This window comes from Piliocolobus tephrosceles, chromosome 3 (genome assembly GCF_002776525.5).
Source record: "Piliocolobus tephrosceles isolate RC106 chromosome 3, ASM277652v3, whole genome shotgun sequence".
NCBI lineage: Eukaryota > Metazoa > Chordata > Mammalia > Primates > Cercopithecidae > Piliocolobus > Piliocolobus tephrosceles.
This window is the reverse complement of record NC_045436.1, coordinates 68,594,225-68,614,933: the sequence shown is the minus strand read 5'-3', so window position 1 is coordinate 68,614,933 and position 20,709 is coordinate 68,594,225. Positions and strand designations below refer to the sequence as shown.

Sequence of the window (20,709 nt, the reverse complement as noted above, 5' to 3'; positions counted from 1 at the left end):
TCTTCTTTTTCCCCATTCTATTTGTTCTTGTCTAAATGAATATGTTTTATAAATTAATGAATGAACTAAAGCAAGGTGAAATGCACAGTGAAAGAGGATCTTCGTGTTCAGATATCTCTTCGTGTTCAGAAATTTCATTTCAAATCTATACTCTTTTAAAGTATTTTCTTCCAAATTAATCAGAAACAAAAAGAAACTAATCCCTACGTAGTTGCCTCAGACCTGAATCTTGGACCATTAATTCAATACATAGTATACGTTTTTACAAGTGGTTTAATCAATGGCTAAATATTTGTTCAGTGTAACTCTTAACATTCATCATCCTTCTTCCTTTATGCGTTAGTTTCTCTGAAAAGTAAGCAACAAAGTCTGTCCCTTTAGTTAAAAAAAACAACAAACCCAAAAACCTGGAGATAAATTTTATAACATGACCTGAACTGGAATCCCTAATGAAAATAGACAATAGCCTCTCCTGCTGTTTGGTGTGCAAATCCTCTGAAGAACTTTGTCTCTGATCAGTTTTTAGCTCCATGCTGTGTTTTTCATACATTCAATAAAATTCACGGGCCACCTATTTTCTCATTGTCAATTTCTGCATGTGCTCGGAGAAGATTTCTAATTTTTCCATAAGTAAAATATACATAAATGCAAATCTAGGATTTTTTCCCCCATAATGTCTCAATGCATGGTTTCTGGAAGTAAACTGATCAGCTAGAATGGACAGAAGTAATCATCTACCTCAGACTTATGTCTGGTACAATTCTCAAAATAAAGAATTTAAAGTTTGGAATCATGACACACTTTTTTAACACTGATAATTTCATTTTTGTTGTTAAAAGTAAATATTTAAATAAGATAAATGGTATTAACGTCATTAGCTCTCTATTTGGCCCATGATTTGCTTATCTGCCAAAGAGATATCTGGTGACTGGAAGTCTGAGACTTGGCTTTATAGTGTGAAAAGAAGCTATGAAGCAGGCTTCTCAGTTTGAATCCCTTTTTACGTTCATTAATGGGTTACATTAATTTTTTCTACCAGGAATAGTGTCATAAGTTAGTTAGATGGTAATATTTAATAGAAGTGGAAAAGTACATATACTCCTTAGAATATATGTTTACTGATAAAACTATGGACATGGTCTGTGCTGAAAAACATTGGGATGGAAGATCCTAATTCCATTTGGGGATTTTTATGTGAAAGAACTTGCCCCTACCTCAGTTGCCAGTTTCCGCATTCCAGGATTGTGCCTGTCACATGTGAGCTCAGTGGACCGTGTCTTTGTTGCAATGAATAACTTAAAACCCTGCCAGTACAACTTAGAAGAAAAAATTCCTCATCTCTAAAGTGAGGGTGTTCTCAAAGATTTTTTCCAGTTCTTATATTCCATGAATTTAAACATCTAATCTTCTCAAGTAACCACAAAGCAAAGAGCCAGGGAATACAACAAAGACTAGTGTTAAGACTACATCCTGAAAGTTAAGTTGTGTATCTTCACTTCCTCCGTATTTAACCTTCTAATTCTACTTTCCCCAACTTTCCTCCAAAACCTTTCCCTAGCCCATTTTAAGTTCTTTACATTCTGACCAAACATTTGTTTCTATTGCTTAAAAAAATTATACATAATTATATGTTTTCTATGTGGCAGGAAATAGTTTAGATCCTGTGGATACAGTAATGAGAAAAACAGGTAACAATTCCTGCCTTCCTGGAGCTTACATTCTAGTCAGGGAAACAGACAATAACCAAGATAAATAAGTAAAGAATAAAGTATATTAGGTAGTGATAACAACCAGAAAGTAAAAATATCTAGGGAATGGGGACAGGAACTGTGAGGGGGCAAGGGATGCAGTTTTAAATGGAATAACCAGAGGAGACTTCTCTGAGAATTTGACACTTGAGTATAAAGAACTAGAGGAAGTAAGGAAGCAAGCCTTATTGATGGAATCACAGGTGCAAGGGCTTTGAGACAGTTGTTTTCTGGAATATTCAAGGAGCCACAGAGACACCATTACCGTTGGAAAAGAGTGAGCAAAGTGAAAGAGGTAATGGAAAGGCAGGGCACATTAAATAGGTCCTTATAGATCATTGTAAGGACCCCTCCTTTATTCTGGGTGAGATGAGAAGCCATTGAGTTCTCAGTAGAACAGTGACCTGGCTTACTTAAATTTGGTGATGTTTTGTTGAGACTAGACAGTAAGCAGGCAAGGGCAGAAGCAGAGAGACCAGTTAGGAGTCATTACAGTCATCTGGGTTTGAGATGATGATGGTTTGATCTGAGGTGATACAAGAGCCAGCTATACGGACTCACGGGCTGTACCCTGCACTGGTCTAGGGAGCACTGTTCCCATCAACTAAAACATGAATTGTTCCCCCTGGGAGTTGTGCACTGCAGTGGTCATGAGGTGGGGTAAGAAAATGAATGTATTTTGAAGATAGAATTGACAAAATCACCTGACAGATTCAATGTGGGGTATGAAAGCAAAAGAGGAGTCAAAGATGATTCCAAGATTTTTGGCCTGAGCAGCCAGGAGACCGGTGTTGCCAATTTACTCAGATGAAGTAGATAGAAGTTTTGGGAGTCATATCCTAAGTTCGGTTTCTGACGTGGAAAGACTGAGCTGCCCATTAGACATCTAAGAGGAGAGAGATTAGAGAGGCAACTGGGCTTCTGGGCCTAGAGTTTCGGGAGAATGTCCTCCTTAGAGATACAAATGTGGGAGTCATGAGCATTATAAATGACATTTAAAGCCGATACACTGGCTGAGATAACCAAGGGAGTGAATATGGATAGAAAAGGCCTTCTTACAAGGCCTTGAGGCAGAGAATGGGGAGATGAGAAGCTAGCAGAAGAAACTTAAGAGGCAGCAGCCAGAAAACTAGAAGAAAAATGAGGTAAGTTTGGTATCTTAGAAGCCAAGTAACCAAGGGTCTCAAAGAGGAAGGAGAATCAGAGGATAGGTCAAGTAGAAGACCGCGAGTTCGACCATTGACATTAGCAAAATGTAGCTCCCTGGTGATCTTAGTAAGAACAGTGTTGGTAGAAAGATGGCAGCAAGAGCCATTTTCAGGAGAAGATGGTAGGAGAGTAACTGAAGACAGTGAGTAAATGGCTTCACAGTGATCTTGCTGGCCCACAGCACAGCCAAAGAGGAGAATATGGTGTAGACCTGGAAAAGCATCTTACAGATGTGGTGTCTTTACAGTGGGAACTATCTGGCTCCTTTCTCTGTCTGTCCTTTTGCCTCTTGATATCATGATCAGCGAGAAACTACAGATAATTGAGAGCTCAGCAATCGGAGCAGTGCGGTATCAGTCTGGACATCAGACTGCACTGCCTTACCTCAAATTATTGCCACAATTTCAACCTTTCCCTTTCCTTAAACCCCAAGCTCATATCTGTGCCCTTCCTTCTCTCCCAGAAGAAAACCTTATCTCCTCTTTTACTTTGAAGAGCTGAAATAACCAGCTTCTGTTTCAACTTCCCTCACTTCACTTCCAAATTTCTGTAGCTCTCTGCCTATTTTATTTTCTTTCCTGCTCAAATGACAAAGTAAGTTTCCTAAATTCTAAGACTAACCTCTAAGGTGAAAAGTATCTTTGGAAATTCTATTTTTTACATCCATCTCCCAGCCTACCTCACACATGCATAAAAACATATTTACACATACACACTTCCTCTCTATTGGCTCATCTCCATTGGCTTAGAAAAAAAAAAAAAGTCTATCTCCAAACTTCCGCTCTAGGGCAGAGTTTAATACTTTGAGTCAAAAATCACAACACATTCATGCATTTTATCCAATAATTCTCCTTCTGCTACTCTGTTCTAGGTGCATAATCCTTTTTTGTTTGTTTGTTTGAGATGGATTTCACTCTTATTGCCCACTGGAGTGCAATGACGCGATCTCAGCTCGCTGCAACCTCCCCCTCCCGGGTTCAAGTGATTCTCCTGCTTCAGCCTCCCGAGTAGCTGGGTTTGCAGGTGCACACTACTATGCCCAGCTAATATTTGTATTTTACTAGAGATGGGGTTTCACCATGTTGGCCAGGCTGGTCCCGAACTCCTGACCTCAATTGATCTGCCCGCCTCGGCTTCCCAAAGTGCTGGGATTACAGGCATGAGCCACCACACCCAGCCACTAGGTGTATAATCTTAAATATAGAAAAAACCATATGTATTAATTTGCTCACTGCAAGGCTATTTATAATCATGGAAAATTAGAAGCTGTTTAAATGTTCAAAAGTAGAAGAGCAGACAAGTAACATTTGTATGTCAACTCAATAAAATATTCTGCAATGATTCAAAATTATAGTTATGAAGATTATATAATAAAATAGGAAATATTTGACAAGTTATATTTTAAGTGCTTTGCATATATTCTCAATTTTAACCCTCCCAATAATCCATGGGTAGATATTGTTATTCCCATTCTAATCATGAGGAAAAGTAGGCACAGGAGATTAAACAACTAGGTCACACATAAGTGGTGGAGCTGGGATTCCACTGTACTGCCCTTCAATATAAAAATAAGTTATGAAGCATTATCTATAGTACATGCACATATATGCATGACAATTTCATTCCTAGGAAAAAAGGCTAAAAGGATATATAGCTAAAAGTGATTGTATGATTGTATTATGGTGGTGGCAGTAGTATTAGAGGTAATTGTTTCTCTTCTCTCCACATATGTTCTGTGTGATTCTATGAATTCTGTAATATTACATTTAATATATAAAAAATACAAACAAAGTCTATAGGTCTCTTATTTATGAACAACTTCCTTTTAGTTTCAGGTGTACATGAAATCTCAGTCAAGGTTCAAGAAAGGAGAATAGGTCTTATAATCATACCTGAATTTCAGTTCCAGCTATCTCACTTCATAGCTATGGCAAGTAAAGCACATTACTTAGCCTTTTACTTCATCTGTAAAATAGCAGCTTTTTGTGAGATTGTGTTTTTTTTGTGAGATTTAAATGCAACTAAATATGCTAAAGAATAGGTAAAACTGAACACAGTAAATATGTTTCTGCTCCCTCTGCTCTGATGGCCAATCTCTTTTCTTCATTTTACCATCACACATTTTGAACAGTCTGTACTTGTTAGTTTCAGTTCTTCTATTTTTTTTAAGAGGCAGAGTCTCACTCTGTCATCCAGCCTGGAGTGCAGTGGTATGATCAAAGCTCACTGCAATACCCAACTCCCGGGCTTAAGGGATCCTCCTGCCCCAGCCTCCCAAGTAGCCAGGACCGTAGGCATGTGCCACCACACCCAGCTGATTTTTAAAATGTTTTGTAGAGACAGAGTTTCACTATGTTGCCCAGGCTGGTCTCAAACTTCTGGCCTCAAGTGATCCTCCCACCTCAGCCTCCCAAAGTGCTAGGATTACAGGAGTGAGGTGCCACGCCCAGACCCCATGCTTCTTTTCATATTTATACATCAATCCCTATAGTCTAGATTCCACCCCCAACCCCAATCCAAACCCCAACCCCGTTCTCTACAGAACTTTTCTTCATGTCTCTACTGGTCTTTTGTGCTATCACTGGTCCCTGTGCTATGACTTCATCTAGTTCTTGGCCTCCTCAAGGCCTTGGGGTGTTTGATACTTTGTGGCTCTTTGTCTGAACCCTTTCTCACTGGGTCTCAATGATGTTGACCTCTCCTTGTCCTCATACCACAATGACTATTTTCTTCTTTGCTGTGTCCTTCCCTGGCTAAGCTCCCATAAATCATGCTTGGATTTAAATGTTACCTAGATTTTTGTCTCATATCTCTTTTCTATCTGAACTTTCAGAGCTTCTCCAGTTCCATGGTTTCAGTTGTCACCTGTCTACAAATGACTTACAAATTATCATTTGATGGATTCTGTCTGCAGTTCACCCCAGAGAATACTTTAAACTCAACATGTTGAAACCAAACTCATCATCTTCTCCTCAATCTCTTTTTCATTCAAGAGTCCCATCTGATTCAATCACATCATCGTCTCCTTAGTCATTTTCCAAGTCCTTTCCTTTTCCTCACCTCCATCCTTCTTTCAACATTTTAATCATTTGTCAAATTTAGTTGATTCTGCTTTTTAAAAAGATATTATGTGCATCTTCTTTCCCTTTTTGCGTTGCGAGTACATAGCTGAGGCTCTTATTATAACTAATTTGGAATATTGAAACAGCCAGCCAACATGTGTCCAAGCCTCTACTCACTTTCCTCTCCAGAACATGTCTGCTGCTACAAAACAATTATCTACGTAATGCAGCAATTTTCAACCATTGTTTTCAGTGTAACACAACTCAGCAAGAACTCTTGTCAAAAACTACATGATCGTGATTTTCTGGGTGGTATCAAATAATAATGTAAAAAAGTCCAACAATGTGAACCACTGACTTAAAATTATTTATTCCTTCAATCACACAACAGCTAACTATATGACAAGCACTATTTTCAACACTAAGGACACAATATGATCAAAACAGACACACACTCTACCTTCCTGAAGTTTACAGTCTCATAAAATGAGATAGATAAGAAAGAAATATCTAGTCAGATGACAATACATGCTGTGGAGAGAAATAAGGCAGGGTAAAGAGTATGGAAAGTGGTAAGAGGTAAAGGATCGATATCCTAGAGGACATTCATGTCAGACCTCGCTGCAAATGATGCTTGTGCAGAGACCTGAAGGAGTTGAGGCAATGAGCCATCAGGATATCTGGGGAGAGAAAATCCAGGCAGAAGGAGCAGCATGCTGAGCCTTTGAGGACAGGGAAGTGCTGGCCGTGGTTAGAACAGAGTTGAGAGGAGCATTGTAGGAGATGAGATCAAAGATGTAGCAGAGGTCCTGATTACCTATGGCTTCATAGCCATTTTTAGGACTTTAGCAGTTACCTTAAGTAGGATGAGGAGCCACAGAAGATTGAGAGGGGAAGGAAGCCATTTTGCGACATACCTTATAAAAGGATCACTATGGCAACTGTGTTAAGTATAGTGTATGGGGTGATGAGAAATGGATAAGGACTAAAGTAAAATAATTGACATAATCTAATAAAGAATTCAAGTAGGCAGTTAGATATATTATTCTGGAGGTCAAGGGAGAGAGGAAATAAATAATTTTGGAAGTCTTTGGCACACAGTTGGTTTTTAAACCCTTGAGAGTGAATAAGCTGACACCAAAGGACCGAGTAGAAAGGGTAAAAAGAAAGGGTCCAAGGACTAAGCCCTGAGACATACCAACATTTAGGAGGTAAGCAGACGAGAAGGGAGCACCACAAGGGACTAAGAAGGAGCTGCTGCCAATCTCCAGTGCAGCATGAAGGCAAGAGCCTCATTAGATTTAGGTCCAGAGAAAATCAGAAGAAAGAAATTGAAATCGGGAGTGAGTGATAATTTCACATATATCTAGCTAACCCATAGCTACCTTGATGGGAGCTCTATCGGTGGGAAGAGGCAGGAAGAGCCTGATTAAGTGGGTTCAAGAAAGCCTAAGAGGAAATGAGTTGGATACTACAAATATGGACAGTCTTTGAACAGGTTTTGCCTTACAGGGGGGAAGAAAAACGAGGTAGCAGTTGGAGAGAATACAAGCTGAAGACAGTTTTTAGAAGGCAGTGATGTTACAGAATATTTGTATAAGACAAGCCAATGGAGAGGAGGAGATGATGATGCAAGAGAGATCCGTTGCAGGAGCAATGTTCTTGATAGGGAATAGGGGATGGAACTTGATGGACAAGTGGAGTGGTGTGATCATAGATCACTTTGATCTAAAGACCATCTCGTCAAAAACTCCAACAACTTTCCCCCACTGCCTCCTTTGCATAACACCAAAGGTCTATCTTTGTGTTCTAACCACAGCCCACATTTCATATATGAGAAGTGAATACTCTTCTAACTTGTATCAGCCTCTTCATGTTTATGCACACATCTAGGATTCCTTTCCATTTTGTACTATTGAGTAAGGAAAGAAGGCTATACATATTCAGTAGAAGCCGTACTTCGAGTATCCATACAACCATCTGGATTTTTGCTTTCAGTAAGTATAGTCTTCTGTACTTACATGAGATATTCAACACTTTTGTTATAAAATGGGCTTTCTGTTAGGTGATTTTGCCCAACTGTAAGCTAATTTAAGTGTTCTGACCATGTTTGGGCTAGGCTAAGGTGTGCCGTTCAGTAGGTTAGGTGTACTAAAAGCATTTTTGGCTTATGATATTTTCTAATTACCATGGGTTTATTGGGATATAACCTCCATGGTAAGTTGAAGAGCGTCTGTACCTGGTGAAGCATTGTATTGGCCGGTCTGGAAGCCACACATATCACTTCTCACATCCCATTGGAGAGCAGTCAGTCACATGGTTGTACCTGATCACAAGAGAGACTGGGAAATGTATTGTTGCTGGGCATCTAACTACTTTATGACGGTGGAAGAAGTGTAGCATGGGTTTGGGTGGACAACTGGCAAACTCTTCATAGGCATCCTTTATGATACCAGTAGTTCTTTTTGAATATGGATGAGCTTATACAATTTTAAGCAATAAAACATAAAATGTACAAAAGGGTACAAAAAAGAATTCAAATATGCCATTAATCCTTTCTTAACAAGACTATCAAATGTTCTCCTTCTCTTAGAGCTCAAGGTTAGAATAATGAACCTGTTTTGACTAACAGCATTCCTGTAGCCTTCAGATTGAGCTGTTTGTATATTGAGAGAGGCATTTTTGTGTGTGTCCTCTATTAAAGCTTTGTCAGCATTTTACAGTTTTAGAAGATGAATTTGTTTTTGTTCCAAGTGTTAAGTGCTTCAGTCAGTGGTCAAACAGGTTTTGAGCCTAGCTTTCAACGCCAACACAGAGAGGGAGAAAGAAAAATAATCGAAAATAAATTCCACAGTCTAAAATGAACTTTTATCAAGGCTTTTGCTCTTTTAGACTTGAGGTTATCTTTATACTTAAGGAGAATGGTTTTTAAAATTTAGTTCCTCTGACACCCCAAAATTATCAAAATAAATTATGCCATAGTGATTCTGTGTTTTGAAAGTCATTGATAGGACTTACATGAGTCAGAATTTTATGGATTATAAACTAGGCTTTATCTAGTTGAAAAAAATTGCAACACAAGAAGCAACTTTATTAAATTAGACCTAAAGTCACAATCTGTTCTTTGCTGCTTTTTAAAAATTACCTATTACCTTTAAAAAATCCCAAATTTAGAAAAGGAATTAAAATAAAAATTAATGTAATAAAACACTTCCACAATATTCTATTACTTCAACATCTAATCAATGAAAACATTAATAGACTACTCCTTTACCACACCTGGTAGAGATGTGTTTGGGACATAAAACTGTTTAAAACCTTCAAAAGACAATGACTCAATATTTTCTTGTAAGACAAGTACTAATAGCACCTGGAGCACATCTGAAGGGCTACTTCTCAAAAGCATTCTGCATTTCAGCATTATTTTGACCTGTACATTACACTTTTCCCTTCCCTCATCTTAGTGAAGTAGAGAGATTACTGATCTATTTCTTTATCTTAATCATTCCTCCCTAACCCCAAGACAAAGAATACAAATTAGAATCTACAAAATGTATTGTGTCCATGGAAATACATAGTTTTGTTACTGTACTCATAGATGTTTACTACCCTTGTTAGTCTGATTCTAAAAAAAAAAAAAAATACTTTCCCGGTTGTAGCATTCTTCAGATTTTCCATTTCCAAAAGGTGTAGGTGCATCCCAGCTACCTTAGGAAAGGAACACTGTGTACCTGCATGCTGTTTTAGTGAAACCAGACAATGAATATTCAGCAGGCCCAAATGTGTACAGAAATAACATGACAATTAGAATTACTAAAAAGCCTTAGAGAAGAATGTTGAACAATATTGGAAATCAGCCTTTGTGAATTACATCTACAAAACCTCAAATCGTTGGAGAGTTCTTAAACTTATGGATAAAACATGTAAAAAGTGGTAGGGATGGAGTTGAAGAAGTTAATACTTGTTTTAACCCTGGAGGTCAGCTAAGCTTTCTCACATCTCACAACTGCTTTTTGCAAAGCTGTGTGACCTAACTGACTTTATTCTGTAGTTCCTAACACCTGTATCAGTTATATTTTGGTTCCTCTGTTTAGGGAAAAGAAAAAATCCATCTTCTAACATCTTCTAACTGAAATATCTCTAAATTTATATAATGCTATTATGTTTTATTTTCTGTTCACTCTTATTCTTTCCGAATATTTCTTTTTTATTTTATTTTTTTCTTTCAAGCTATCTCCTACAGGAAGGATCTGAATACTTCTTTTTTTTTTTTTTTTTTTTTTTGAGACGGAGTCTCGCTCTGTCACCCAGGCTGGAGTACAGTGGCCAGATCTCAGCTCACTGCAAGCTCTGCCTCCTGGGTTCACGCCATTCTCCTGCCTCAGCCTCCCGAGTAGCTGGGACTACGGGCGCCGCCACCTCGCCCGGCTAGTTTTTTGTATTTTTTTAGTAGAGACGGGGTTTCACCATGTTAGCCAGGGTGGTCTCGATCTCCTGACCTCGTGATCCACCCGCCTCGGCCTCCCAAAGTGCTGGGATTACAGGCTTGAGCCACCACGCCGGGCCGGCTCTGAATATTTCTTAGCCTTGATCTGAAAATGATTAGTTCTTTGGAAATAGTCATTTACATGTAATTATGAATGTATCATTTCATTGGCGCTGCTGTGAAATGAACTGAGGATAGAGGATTGTGCTTTCCTTTGGAATTCATGTTTCAGAGCTTTAGGAAAACCTAATACTATTGCACTAGATCTTACACTAAAGACTCTGATAATCTATTGAAGATTACCAATGGGAACAAAGATTCTTTGTCGTAGATACATCCCTTTTCATCAGGAAAGTCACATTCAGGTAATAAGAGCAATTATTCTTGATTTAATGGGAGCCATTTTATGAAGTCCTCTTCTAACTCAAACTTTAGAGGTAGTGAATAAAATTGAATGTTGTAATTTTTAATTTCTTGGATCCATTCTAAAATTATCTAAGTGTGTAAATCGATGCTCAGTATTCTAGTATTCTAATGGCAGACACAAACACTGTATTTCCTGTGCTTTGGACAGTGTCTTGACTGTGAACAAATAACAGTAAAATATTTTCCTTGGAGACATTATAACAAACATCTTGGAGATACTATAACAAATAACAATAAAATGTTTTCCTTGGTTCAGAAACAATAACATCAACAATTAATTAATTATATTATTAACAGTATTCATTAAACGTACCAGGCATTATTCTTTTTTTTTTTTTTTTTTTTTTTAGACGGAGTCTCTCAGTGTTGCTAGGCTGGAGTGCAGTGGCGCAATCTTGGCTCACTGCAACCTCTGCCTCCCGGGTTCAAGCAGTTCTTCTGCCTCAGCCTCCCAAGTAGCTGGGACTGCAGGCACGTGCCACCACACCCAGCTAATTTTTGTATTTTTAGTAGAGATGGGGTTTCACTGTGTTGGTCAGAATGGTATCAATCTCTTGACCTCGTGATCTGCCCACCTCAGCCTCCCAAAGTGCTGGGATTACAGGTGTGAGTCACCACGCCCATCATTATTCTAGTACTTTATATATCACTTTATTTAATCTTCATGACCACCCTATGTTAACTATTGTTGCCATCTTCATTTTCCAGATGAGGAAATTAAGGCTCAAGTAGGGTCATGCAATTGGCAAATGGTGGAACTGGAATTCTAACCCAAGTATTCTGATTCAGAGCCTCCGTCATAACTATTATACTATGATATCTCTCTTTGTTTCTATTCTTTAATGGAGCCCAGGGTGTCAAACTGAGAATTCCAGGCAGATTGGCCAAACCAACATAAATGGAAAATAATTCAGCTATCTACCAAGCCAAAGATGAGTTTTCTATTCTAATTATGTGTTTATTTTGTGGAGATCATTGTAAATGCCAACTTCATGGGATTATCATGAATCTTAATTAGATTTACTTAGTAAAGGGTTTATTATAATGGAATGTTATTGATATGTAGATGAACATATGTTACTTTCATATATGTATAATTTACCTTGATGACACAGGATGAGTGGATTATGCTTAATATCCTTTTAATGCAGATATAAATCTGAGTTAACAAAATTCAGGTCCAAATTTCCAAGGCAGCTTTGTTTTTGAGTTTGCTGAATTCAGATATTCTCTTGTTTGCTTATGTGTAATCTCCTTTCAAGGAAATGGCTTACTTACTCTGTTCCAGTCACCTGAATGATATTTAGAAAGCATTGGCCTTATTCACAGAGGCAGTCAAAAAGATCTTACATATATGCCTCCTGGTAAGCATTAACCCTACCTGGTCAGCTGAAAATACATACTATTCAGATTAGGTTTTCTGTCTTTTTCCATCTTGGCTAATATAAAGATTAACATTAAATATTGTAGAAAGAAAGGTCCTTAAATTTTCATTTCTCTTTATAGATATTTTACAGCTTATGTATAAGCTACATGTTACTCTAGATAATATTAGCAGTATACACTGAGTATGTATATGTGTGAGTGTGCATGTATGTATATATACATATATGTGTATACTCCACTTTCAATTTTATCAGCATACACTGAATATATGTAAATGTGTGTATGCATATATATAAGAATGTATATATACATTCTTAAACATATATATATAGAGAGAGAGAGAGAGAGAATGTGTTACATCAGTTTCTGATGAGATTCAAGGTCAGATTCCTCAATTCTAAGTCTGACCCACCCTGATTCTCTAACAATCTGGGTTTTGCTATTTAGCTGTCCAATATGGATAATACCTAAGAGAGACATTATAGGGCACAATGGCCATTTCTGTGATGCTGTCACGTATCTTTGTTCAAAGGAACTTTATCATAAAGTTCAATAGACAATTCTGTGAAAGTAGGATATAATAAACTGTCATAATTTTACTAAACAAAGATAAAAATATGAGGACTGGAATTAGTTTATATATACATATTATGTGATTTTTCTATTTTAAAGAAAGGAGGGTCTGCATTGCATATTTCTTACCATTCCTGTTGGGCAACCAATAATTGCTCTGTTACAGAATATGGAAAGTCTCAATTCCACACGATCTCATGAGAGAACGGGACCTGATGGTTTTGAACGGATGTCCGATGAAAGGTAATTTTAGAATTACCTCCTCATATTCTTTCCAAGGGCAGGAAAAGGTTATTTTCATGTAATGCAATGTGAATTATAAGAACTAAAAAGAATGGAATTAAAGGACTATATATTTACCAGCAATATTTTATTTTATTTTATTATTATTATTATTATTTTTTGAGATGGAGTCTCGCTCTGCTGCCCAGGCTGGAGTGCAACGGCCAGATCTCAGCTCACTGCAAGCCTCGCCTCCTGGGTTTACGCCATTCTCCTGCCTCAGCCTCCCAAGTAGCTGGGACTACAGGCGCCCGCCACGTCGCCCGGCTAGTTTTTTGTATTTTTTAGTAGAGACGGGGTTTCACCGTGTTAGCCAGGATGGTCTCAATCTCCTGACCTCGTGATCCGCCCGTCTCGGCCTCCCAAAGTGCTGGGATTACAGGCTTGAGCCACTGCACCTGGCCAGCAATATTTTATAACAAGGAAAATGCTTAGAATAGAAAATCTATCACAGTGCTATTGAAGGCAAATAACTATAGTCATGTTTATTTGTGTTTCCAGTTTGCTTTGTTTTGATTAATTTTTTGTTTTGTGTTTTGTTTTTGAATTTTGTAAGTATTAGGCTTAGAGCTACTCAACATACTCTTAAAATAAAATCGGAATATCAATGGATGAAAAACATTGTTATAAAACAAGTAGATATTTTATGATTTTGTTGTTGTTGCCGTTATTTATAGGAAAGGAAGTGAAAAAGATGGTGGACACACTGAGCATTTCGAGGTGAGTAACTAACAAGCAAGAGTAAGACTGTGATGGGGCTGTTCATACACTTTTCAGTGTACCTCTGAAATATTAGTCTGTCAGTAAGGGACAATGAGTTAAGTAATATGACTGTGATTGATTAGAAAGGCAAATACCAAACTTAAAGATTCCTTGAGAAATCATAAGAACTTCATTATTTTCCTTTGTGAATTATTTTGTTTTGCTTATGATGATAAACTTTAATAGCACAAGAATTTCTCTTTAGATTTTCTATAGAGTAAAACAAAACAAAAAGTCAAAGCTACTGGTTTTATTTTCCACAATTTGATGCATTTTTTAAGTGAGTGAAATATGTAGGTAGTGAGTCTTAGTCACAAGGGTTAGGTCATGAATCTTCAAATTAACATAAATTCACTTTGAGTTACTTAATCCAATTTGTTTGCTGAGTTTTCTCTCTCATTTTAAATAGACATTGGAGAAAAAAGTCTCTCACCTCCCTTATGTCATCTGTATCTTCAAGTTTCATTTACTTCCCTGGCCTCCCACGTGTCCTCCAGGCATCACCATGCTGACCCAAGTATTTCGTTTCCCTTTCTCCCAACTCCAGCTTCCATTCAGTGTGCCGAGCATCATTTTTATTTCATGTATGTGTATGCAATCTACTACCTCCAAATACTTCCAACTCCGCCTTCAATCTTACCAGTTTTGCTTTTCAAGAAGTGAAGTTTTTCTTAACCCACTCTTGAATTCTGACTCTCGATATAAAGAGAACATTCCCTCTAGCCCAATAATTCTTAATCTCTGTTGGGCACTGACCGAATTCACTGATGTATTTAATCAACAACATATATTAAATCCTACTAGGTACAGGTACTGTGCTAGGAGCTGGGATTTAATGACAGCCACAGTCTATTCCCCCATGGAGTTTTACAGCTTAAAAATCAGAAAGCTACAGACCCTCTTAGAATATTGTATTATCATTAAAAAAAAGTGCATAAAATTCCTAGAAATTAATCCTCACTCCCTGAACACACGCTAATGCTCATATCTACTGCATTCAATTCTTGTCATATATATACTTCTTCACTAGATAATTTAGCCAGATAATAGGAGGGGAATGCTTCCTCTTTCTGACCCCACAGCTTCTGAGCCACTTTTTTCATCTATTTCTAACTCATTTATGCTTCCTTCCTTGGGACCCAGGCAACAAGCTGACATTCTTTTCTTGTCTCTAGGCATCTTTTTAAAGATCATGTTTCCCCCATGTTAGTGTCATGTTGTGTTTTGTTTTTTATGGTTTTATCCTTTCACTGCCATCTTCCTCCACTCACAGCAAGCACCTACTCATCTCCCATCTAACATGATTTTAAAGAAAATCGCTTTGCCAGTCTCCTGGAGAGGTCTTCTCAGTTCTTTCCTTTTGTGCCTGTTATCTTTTATGAGATAAAAGGGAATAAAAGTAACTTTTATGGATGGACTTCATAGCATTAACTCATAAATTCCAAGTAGCACACAAACTAAATGGCAAACGAAACTGAACTCAGTCTGCCTTGGTCTTTGGTGGACAGCTCCCAGGGCAGTGGATGAATCATGGGGAAACAATCTCACATCCTTCTTCCATGTGCCAAGTCCTCTTCTTATGTGTGTTATCCATATGCAGCCACCAATCAGTGCCCAGTGCCACTGCTGGCACTGCTTAGGCATTCACTAATAATAATCATTGTCATCATGATGGTTTTGGTTAGGAGATAAAATTAGGTGGTGAACTAAAATCTAGACTAAGCTCTCCATGTCACCTTTCTATCACAGCTGCACCAAAGGAGAAAAATAAGACATCACTCCATAAGATTGGGATGATTTCTACTTGTGAAAGCATGTGCTTCTTTCACTGAAGGAAATATATTTTATTATTATCCATGAAAGACAGTGAAAAGAACTGTTTTCCATTTTGTAAAGGTTTTTCCTTTGTTTCAGTGTGCTGTTATTTATTACTTTTTAACATATGTAGTACTTCCTAAAACTTACACCACCCAATATTTAACCTGGTTTTCTAGTAAAAACATCAGTAACCTTTCATTTTCAGTGATGAAAAATAAGTCTATACTTTGGTTATTCCTCCTAGAGTTCTGTTTAACCAGTATTTTTTTTGTTTCAGGTCTCATTGCATAAGATTGAGATGTCAGATTTTACATGTCCACTATTGAATATATATTGTAATATTTCTAATTTTGTTTTCCATTAAGGTAGACTTCGTCCTTATTAGTATTGTGATTTAAAATTCTCCTTGTAAAATCTCAGATTCATATAAGATAACATAGCAAATGACAGCTCTTGCGGAAAGGTGACTTTTTTCGGGGGGGACTACTATTTCCATTAGAATGAGGAACACTTGTTTTCAGCCTCAGAAATGCTCTTTAGAGACAGGCAGAGAGAGGCTTCTCTTAGATCTGCCGCTCAAAGGCAAATGAAGTTACAACTGTGACCCCAGTTCTTAAATAATCAGTTTGCAGCTTTAAATGTGTTTTGTTTGAAGGTATGTGTTGAAAGTGAACATGGGCTTATCCCTTTATTTCATATCTTTTTAATTTATTTTAATTATGCAACTAATCTTGTCCAAAAAGAAGTTCTCCTGAGATCTCAGATGGGCATTGATCAATAATAGTTACCCATTTCTATTTCATAAGAGTTCCTTATGTGGTTTGGATTAAAATTTGTTTAGTGACACACTGCCAATGAGAAAAAAAGTCAGGAGTCACTTTGAAATGTCCAAAATTAAAGTACAATTTCTTCAGGTAGGTTCAGAAAGGCTAATATTTTAATAAAATATCCTATCTGGGCAATATGAAATGAGATAACATGAGGAAGAGCCTAGCACACTGCTCCCTGGGCATGCAAAATCTAGAGTCTTTGTTCTTCTGTGTATTTTTAAACTCTTTTAACAAACTACAAGTATCCAGAAGAGAGGTAATCCTTAAAACTAGCATTTTCTAGATTCTAAAAGATATCCCTGAAATTACCGATTTTCAGAGTTCTGTTTCCAAGGGAGTTTATGCTTTATGCTTCAATTTAATCCCTGTTTTCTATGATGAAAATATTTTATTCTTCCCTATAAAATCCAGAATATTAAAACTAAAACCTTACAATGAATCTCTGTTGAGAAGTCAAAACAAGTAAGAATTGTTAACTACATATAAGGGAATTACATTATCTGGGAGAGATCATTTTATGTCAGAACTACGAGGTCAGTGAAGTGTTAAGTTCTTTCAAAATATTTTTACATTCTTTATGCTTTCTAAGCCTACTGCTTAAGAGAGCTTAGAAGCATACCTTTGATAACAAACAAGACATTCATAATTTTAAAAAAAGACTAGTTCCATGTTTCTTATCCTGCTTCAAAAAAAAGGAAAAGAAAAAGAGAGAAGGAGAGAAGAGAAGGCTTTTCAATCAAGACTGAGAATTAATATTAGTTATCACAAGATCTTAAGTGCAGGCTCTTATTTGCCCTGAAAAAGTGAATTTCTGAAAAGTATTTATGAAATGGATGACTGTTATTTTGACTTCACTGTTTTCATGGAAGCTTTAGGACTTTGTTTTAATATTATAACCAGAAAAATTAACAAGCTCTATTTACTTCACATTCGCTTCCAAATCAATCCAATAGCCAAAGCCTAATGAAGCTTTGGAGTTCACATGGATTTTGAAAATTTATGTTCACTTTTCCTTTACTGTCAGGCCAAACAAAAAATGTTTGTGGTTCTGTGTAGTTCTTCTGTTAATACTGTAGTTTCTTCCTATGCAAACTGCATTATATGGCATATTTTCTGATATTGTCATTCCTGGCTCTGATAAACTTTAGGCCACTTAACTATATCCTGTGCAGGGCAATAGAGGTAATAAAACAAAAATTCACCAACTATTTGAAGCCAGAGAAAGAGCAGGATCAAATAAAGTCTGGGGATAGAAAAAGGTAGGTCCAGCTGGACAGGGACAAGTCTTGGCAAAGATTAGACTGATAGCTTCATAATTAATGGCTCCTTGACCTGAATGTGAAATGTTACCTGAGGCCCCAGGAGAGATGAGCTCTCTTCATATTTGTCGCCTAGCATCCTACGTTTCTTTTATAACACTCATGATACTTGGCACTTGTATGTTCAGTGTCTCTCTCTTGCACTAAATCCCTTATCTTGCTTGCTACTAAATTCCAGTGCCAAGGACATAGCATGTGTTCAGTAAACACTTGCCAAATGTATGAATGAATGAATGGGAAAGGAAGGTAGGGTATAAATGGAAATAACATTGTTTATAGTTCCTATAGGCTGTTTTATATACACTTTTCATTTTAATCCTCACAAACCTTACAAAGTCTTGTTCCTGTATTTGAGGGAAAAAAAAAAAAACTAAAGTTCAAAGAAGTGTACTCACTGAAAGTCTTGCAGCTAGTAAAGCTGGTATCTAAACGTGAGTCTCTGCCTCTAAAACCCATCCTAATATGCCATACTATGTTGTCTCACCTAAAAGCCAAACACTCAGTTTGTTTCTATTAATACACAAATATTTGGTGTGTTTTCATATAGTGCAGCATTTTTGACAATGTTTAGCATATGACATCACAGTACAAGGATCTTGGAGTTGAAAATTGTGAAATTACTTACTTTGTGATTTAACAGAAGATACTAGACATGTAAACAACAAAAGTTGAAACCAAAAATATTTTTAAATTTGAGAATGCCTTTGACATTTTAACCTTAATGATCTAGTAGGAGAAATAGATTATATTTGCAATACTGTATGAAGAGCCCTGTTAGAGAGGGTGGTGCAACTGGGCAAGATGCTTCACCCAGACTACGCTAACATTTGAAGGCAGGGCAGTTTTTATGCTAGTGTTTACGGAGCCTGAAGAACTTCACCATGGGCCATAGGACATAGGACAGGCTCCCTGGCACCCACATGCACAAAAAACCATCAGCAGTCTGCAACCCCAGGCAAGACAACCCTGTCACATCATAGACCAGCAGGGCCAAAAGTTGGGACTTGGGCAAGTAAGAAAGCAACCTCAGGGATTGATGGGAGCACAGCAGGACAGGGCCAGTCTGTACGTGCATTTCCACATGCAGTTGGAATGTGCTGTGCTTAGTGTGTCCGGGGCTGTGCCAGCTGGTGTAGCTTTGTATAGGAGGAATCTCTCCACTGCTGTACCACAAATCAGCCAGGAAGTATAGAAGCTCATGTGTTGACATAGGTCTATGATGTGAATGACCTAATGCCGCATTATATATGATACATCCTCACCCTCTGTTTACAATGGCTCTGGCTGTCCTTTCCTGGATTCCAGAAACAGTGACCTCTGTACTATTCCTGAAACATAGAAAAACTGACCATGCCCCAGAGCCTTTGCACTTGGCTTCTTTCTTCCTGGAATGCTCTTTCCACAAATGGCCCACTTTCTCACCTCCTGTCACTTTATCACAGAGACCATCCCTGACCACTCAATATAAAACAGAGGCCTCCACCGCTACCACCAACATCCCTCTTACTTTATTTTTCTTTTATTTGTTATATCCCTTTATTTTTCTCCAGAACCCTAACAGTTTTTTGTCGATTAACTGTCTTCTCTGTAAGACTCATTATGACAGAGATTTTGTTTGTCCACCATAGTTTCACCAGTGTGTGAAAAAAACATCTAGCAAATAGCAGGTACTGAAAAATCATTTCTTTTGAATAAGTTTTGTCTTTGTATCTCTAAAGACATAATAGGCAGCCCTATTATGAAATAATATTTTTTGAATATATAAGTATATAATACTTAGCCCGGTATATAAGGCCTTTCACAGTCCAGCATCTACTTAGCTGACACCCCTGCTATCTGCCATTCCCCCTTCTTGTCCTAAGCGCTGGTCACCCTGAAACTCTTGCTGTGGCCAAGCATGCCACGCTCTCATGCCTGCATCTGCACTTGGTATTCCTCCTTCCTTCTGTGTGATGTGCCGTCCTCCCTCACCCCTCCAGCCCACACCTATCTGCCCCCAAATCAAAATTTCTGTTGCTGATTCATGATGGATACGCTAGTGGCTCTTTTCACTAAAATGTTTTCATAATGCATTTGACATTGTCTTCCATCCTTTGTTGCAGTATGCCTCCCCTCAAATTGCAAATGTATTTGCCTTGTCTCCAATTCCTCTCTCTAGCAATTCTGAGGCGTGCCAGTGTTTTATTCATTTGTCTTCATACAGTGTCAGATAGTAGTAGAGAAAGAATGATGGCTTTCATTTGTGTCTCTCCTGCCCCAGACATCATGCTAGAGGCCCTTCATACCTTCTGACAGATCTTCGAAAGAACTTTGCAAAGTTGGTATCACTTATATCATTCTAAAGGTTAGGTAATGGAGGCTCAGAAAAGGGAAGCAACTCAGCCAGGGCACCAGGCTAGTAAATGTCAGAGCCGCACTTCAAACCCAGGTCTGCCTGTAAGCAAAACCCTTGTCCTTTCCATGGCATGATGACGTAAATGACTTGATGTATGTTCCTCGTGAAGGAAATACCATACTTGAAAAATGAAATCGTATTTCTAGTATTCTTTTTTTGATGTCTGTAAAGGTAATGAGCATTTTAAATCTTTCTGAGAAAATGCTTATTTGCTGTATGCATATTCTCACTCTCTTTTGCTTCCCCCCGCCCGCACCCCCGCTCCCCCGCAACCCAGGCACACACACAGTTGGTGACTGAGTGGCTTTGTAACTTAAAAAGCTGAGAACTAGATTTGGGCATTTAACCCTGGTCCACTTAGGCTTTAGCTTCAGGGAAAAATACTTTTTGTGACATAAATGGCTAATCTGGCT

General features: G+C 37.8%; 1 protein-coding gene across 5 annotated transcripts in view; it reads left to right on the top strand.

Moving 5' to 3' along the window:
• FAM13A (family with sequence similarity 13 member A) overlaps window positions 1-20,709 on the top strand; it is a 325,132-nt gene that overhangs the window by 270,551 nt on the left and 33,872 nt on the right. For all 5 annotated transcript variants that reach the window (XM_023195427.2, XM_023195431.2, XM_023195429.2 and 2 more), the window contains 2 exons: window positions 13,057-13,133; window positions 13,850-13,892. In XM_023195427.2, coding sequence (XP_023051195.2) covers window positions 13,057-13,133; window positions 13,850-13,892 — 120 coding nt within the window. The remainder of the gene's footprint in view (window positions 1-13,056; window positions 13,134-13,849; window positions 13,893-20,709) is intronic.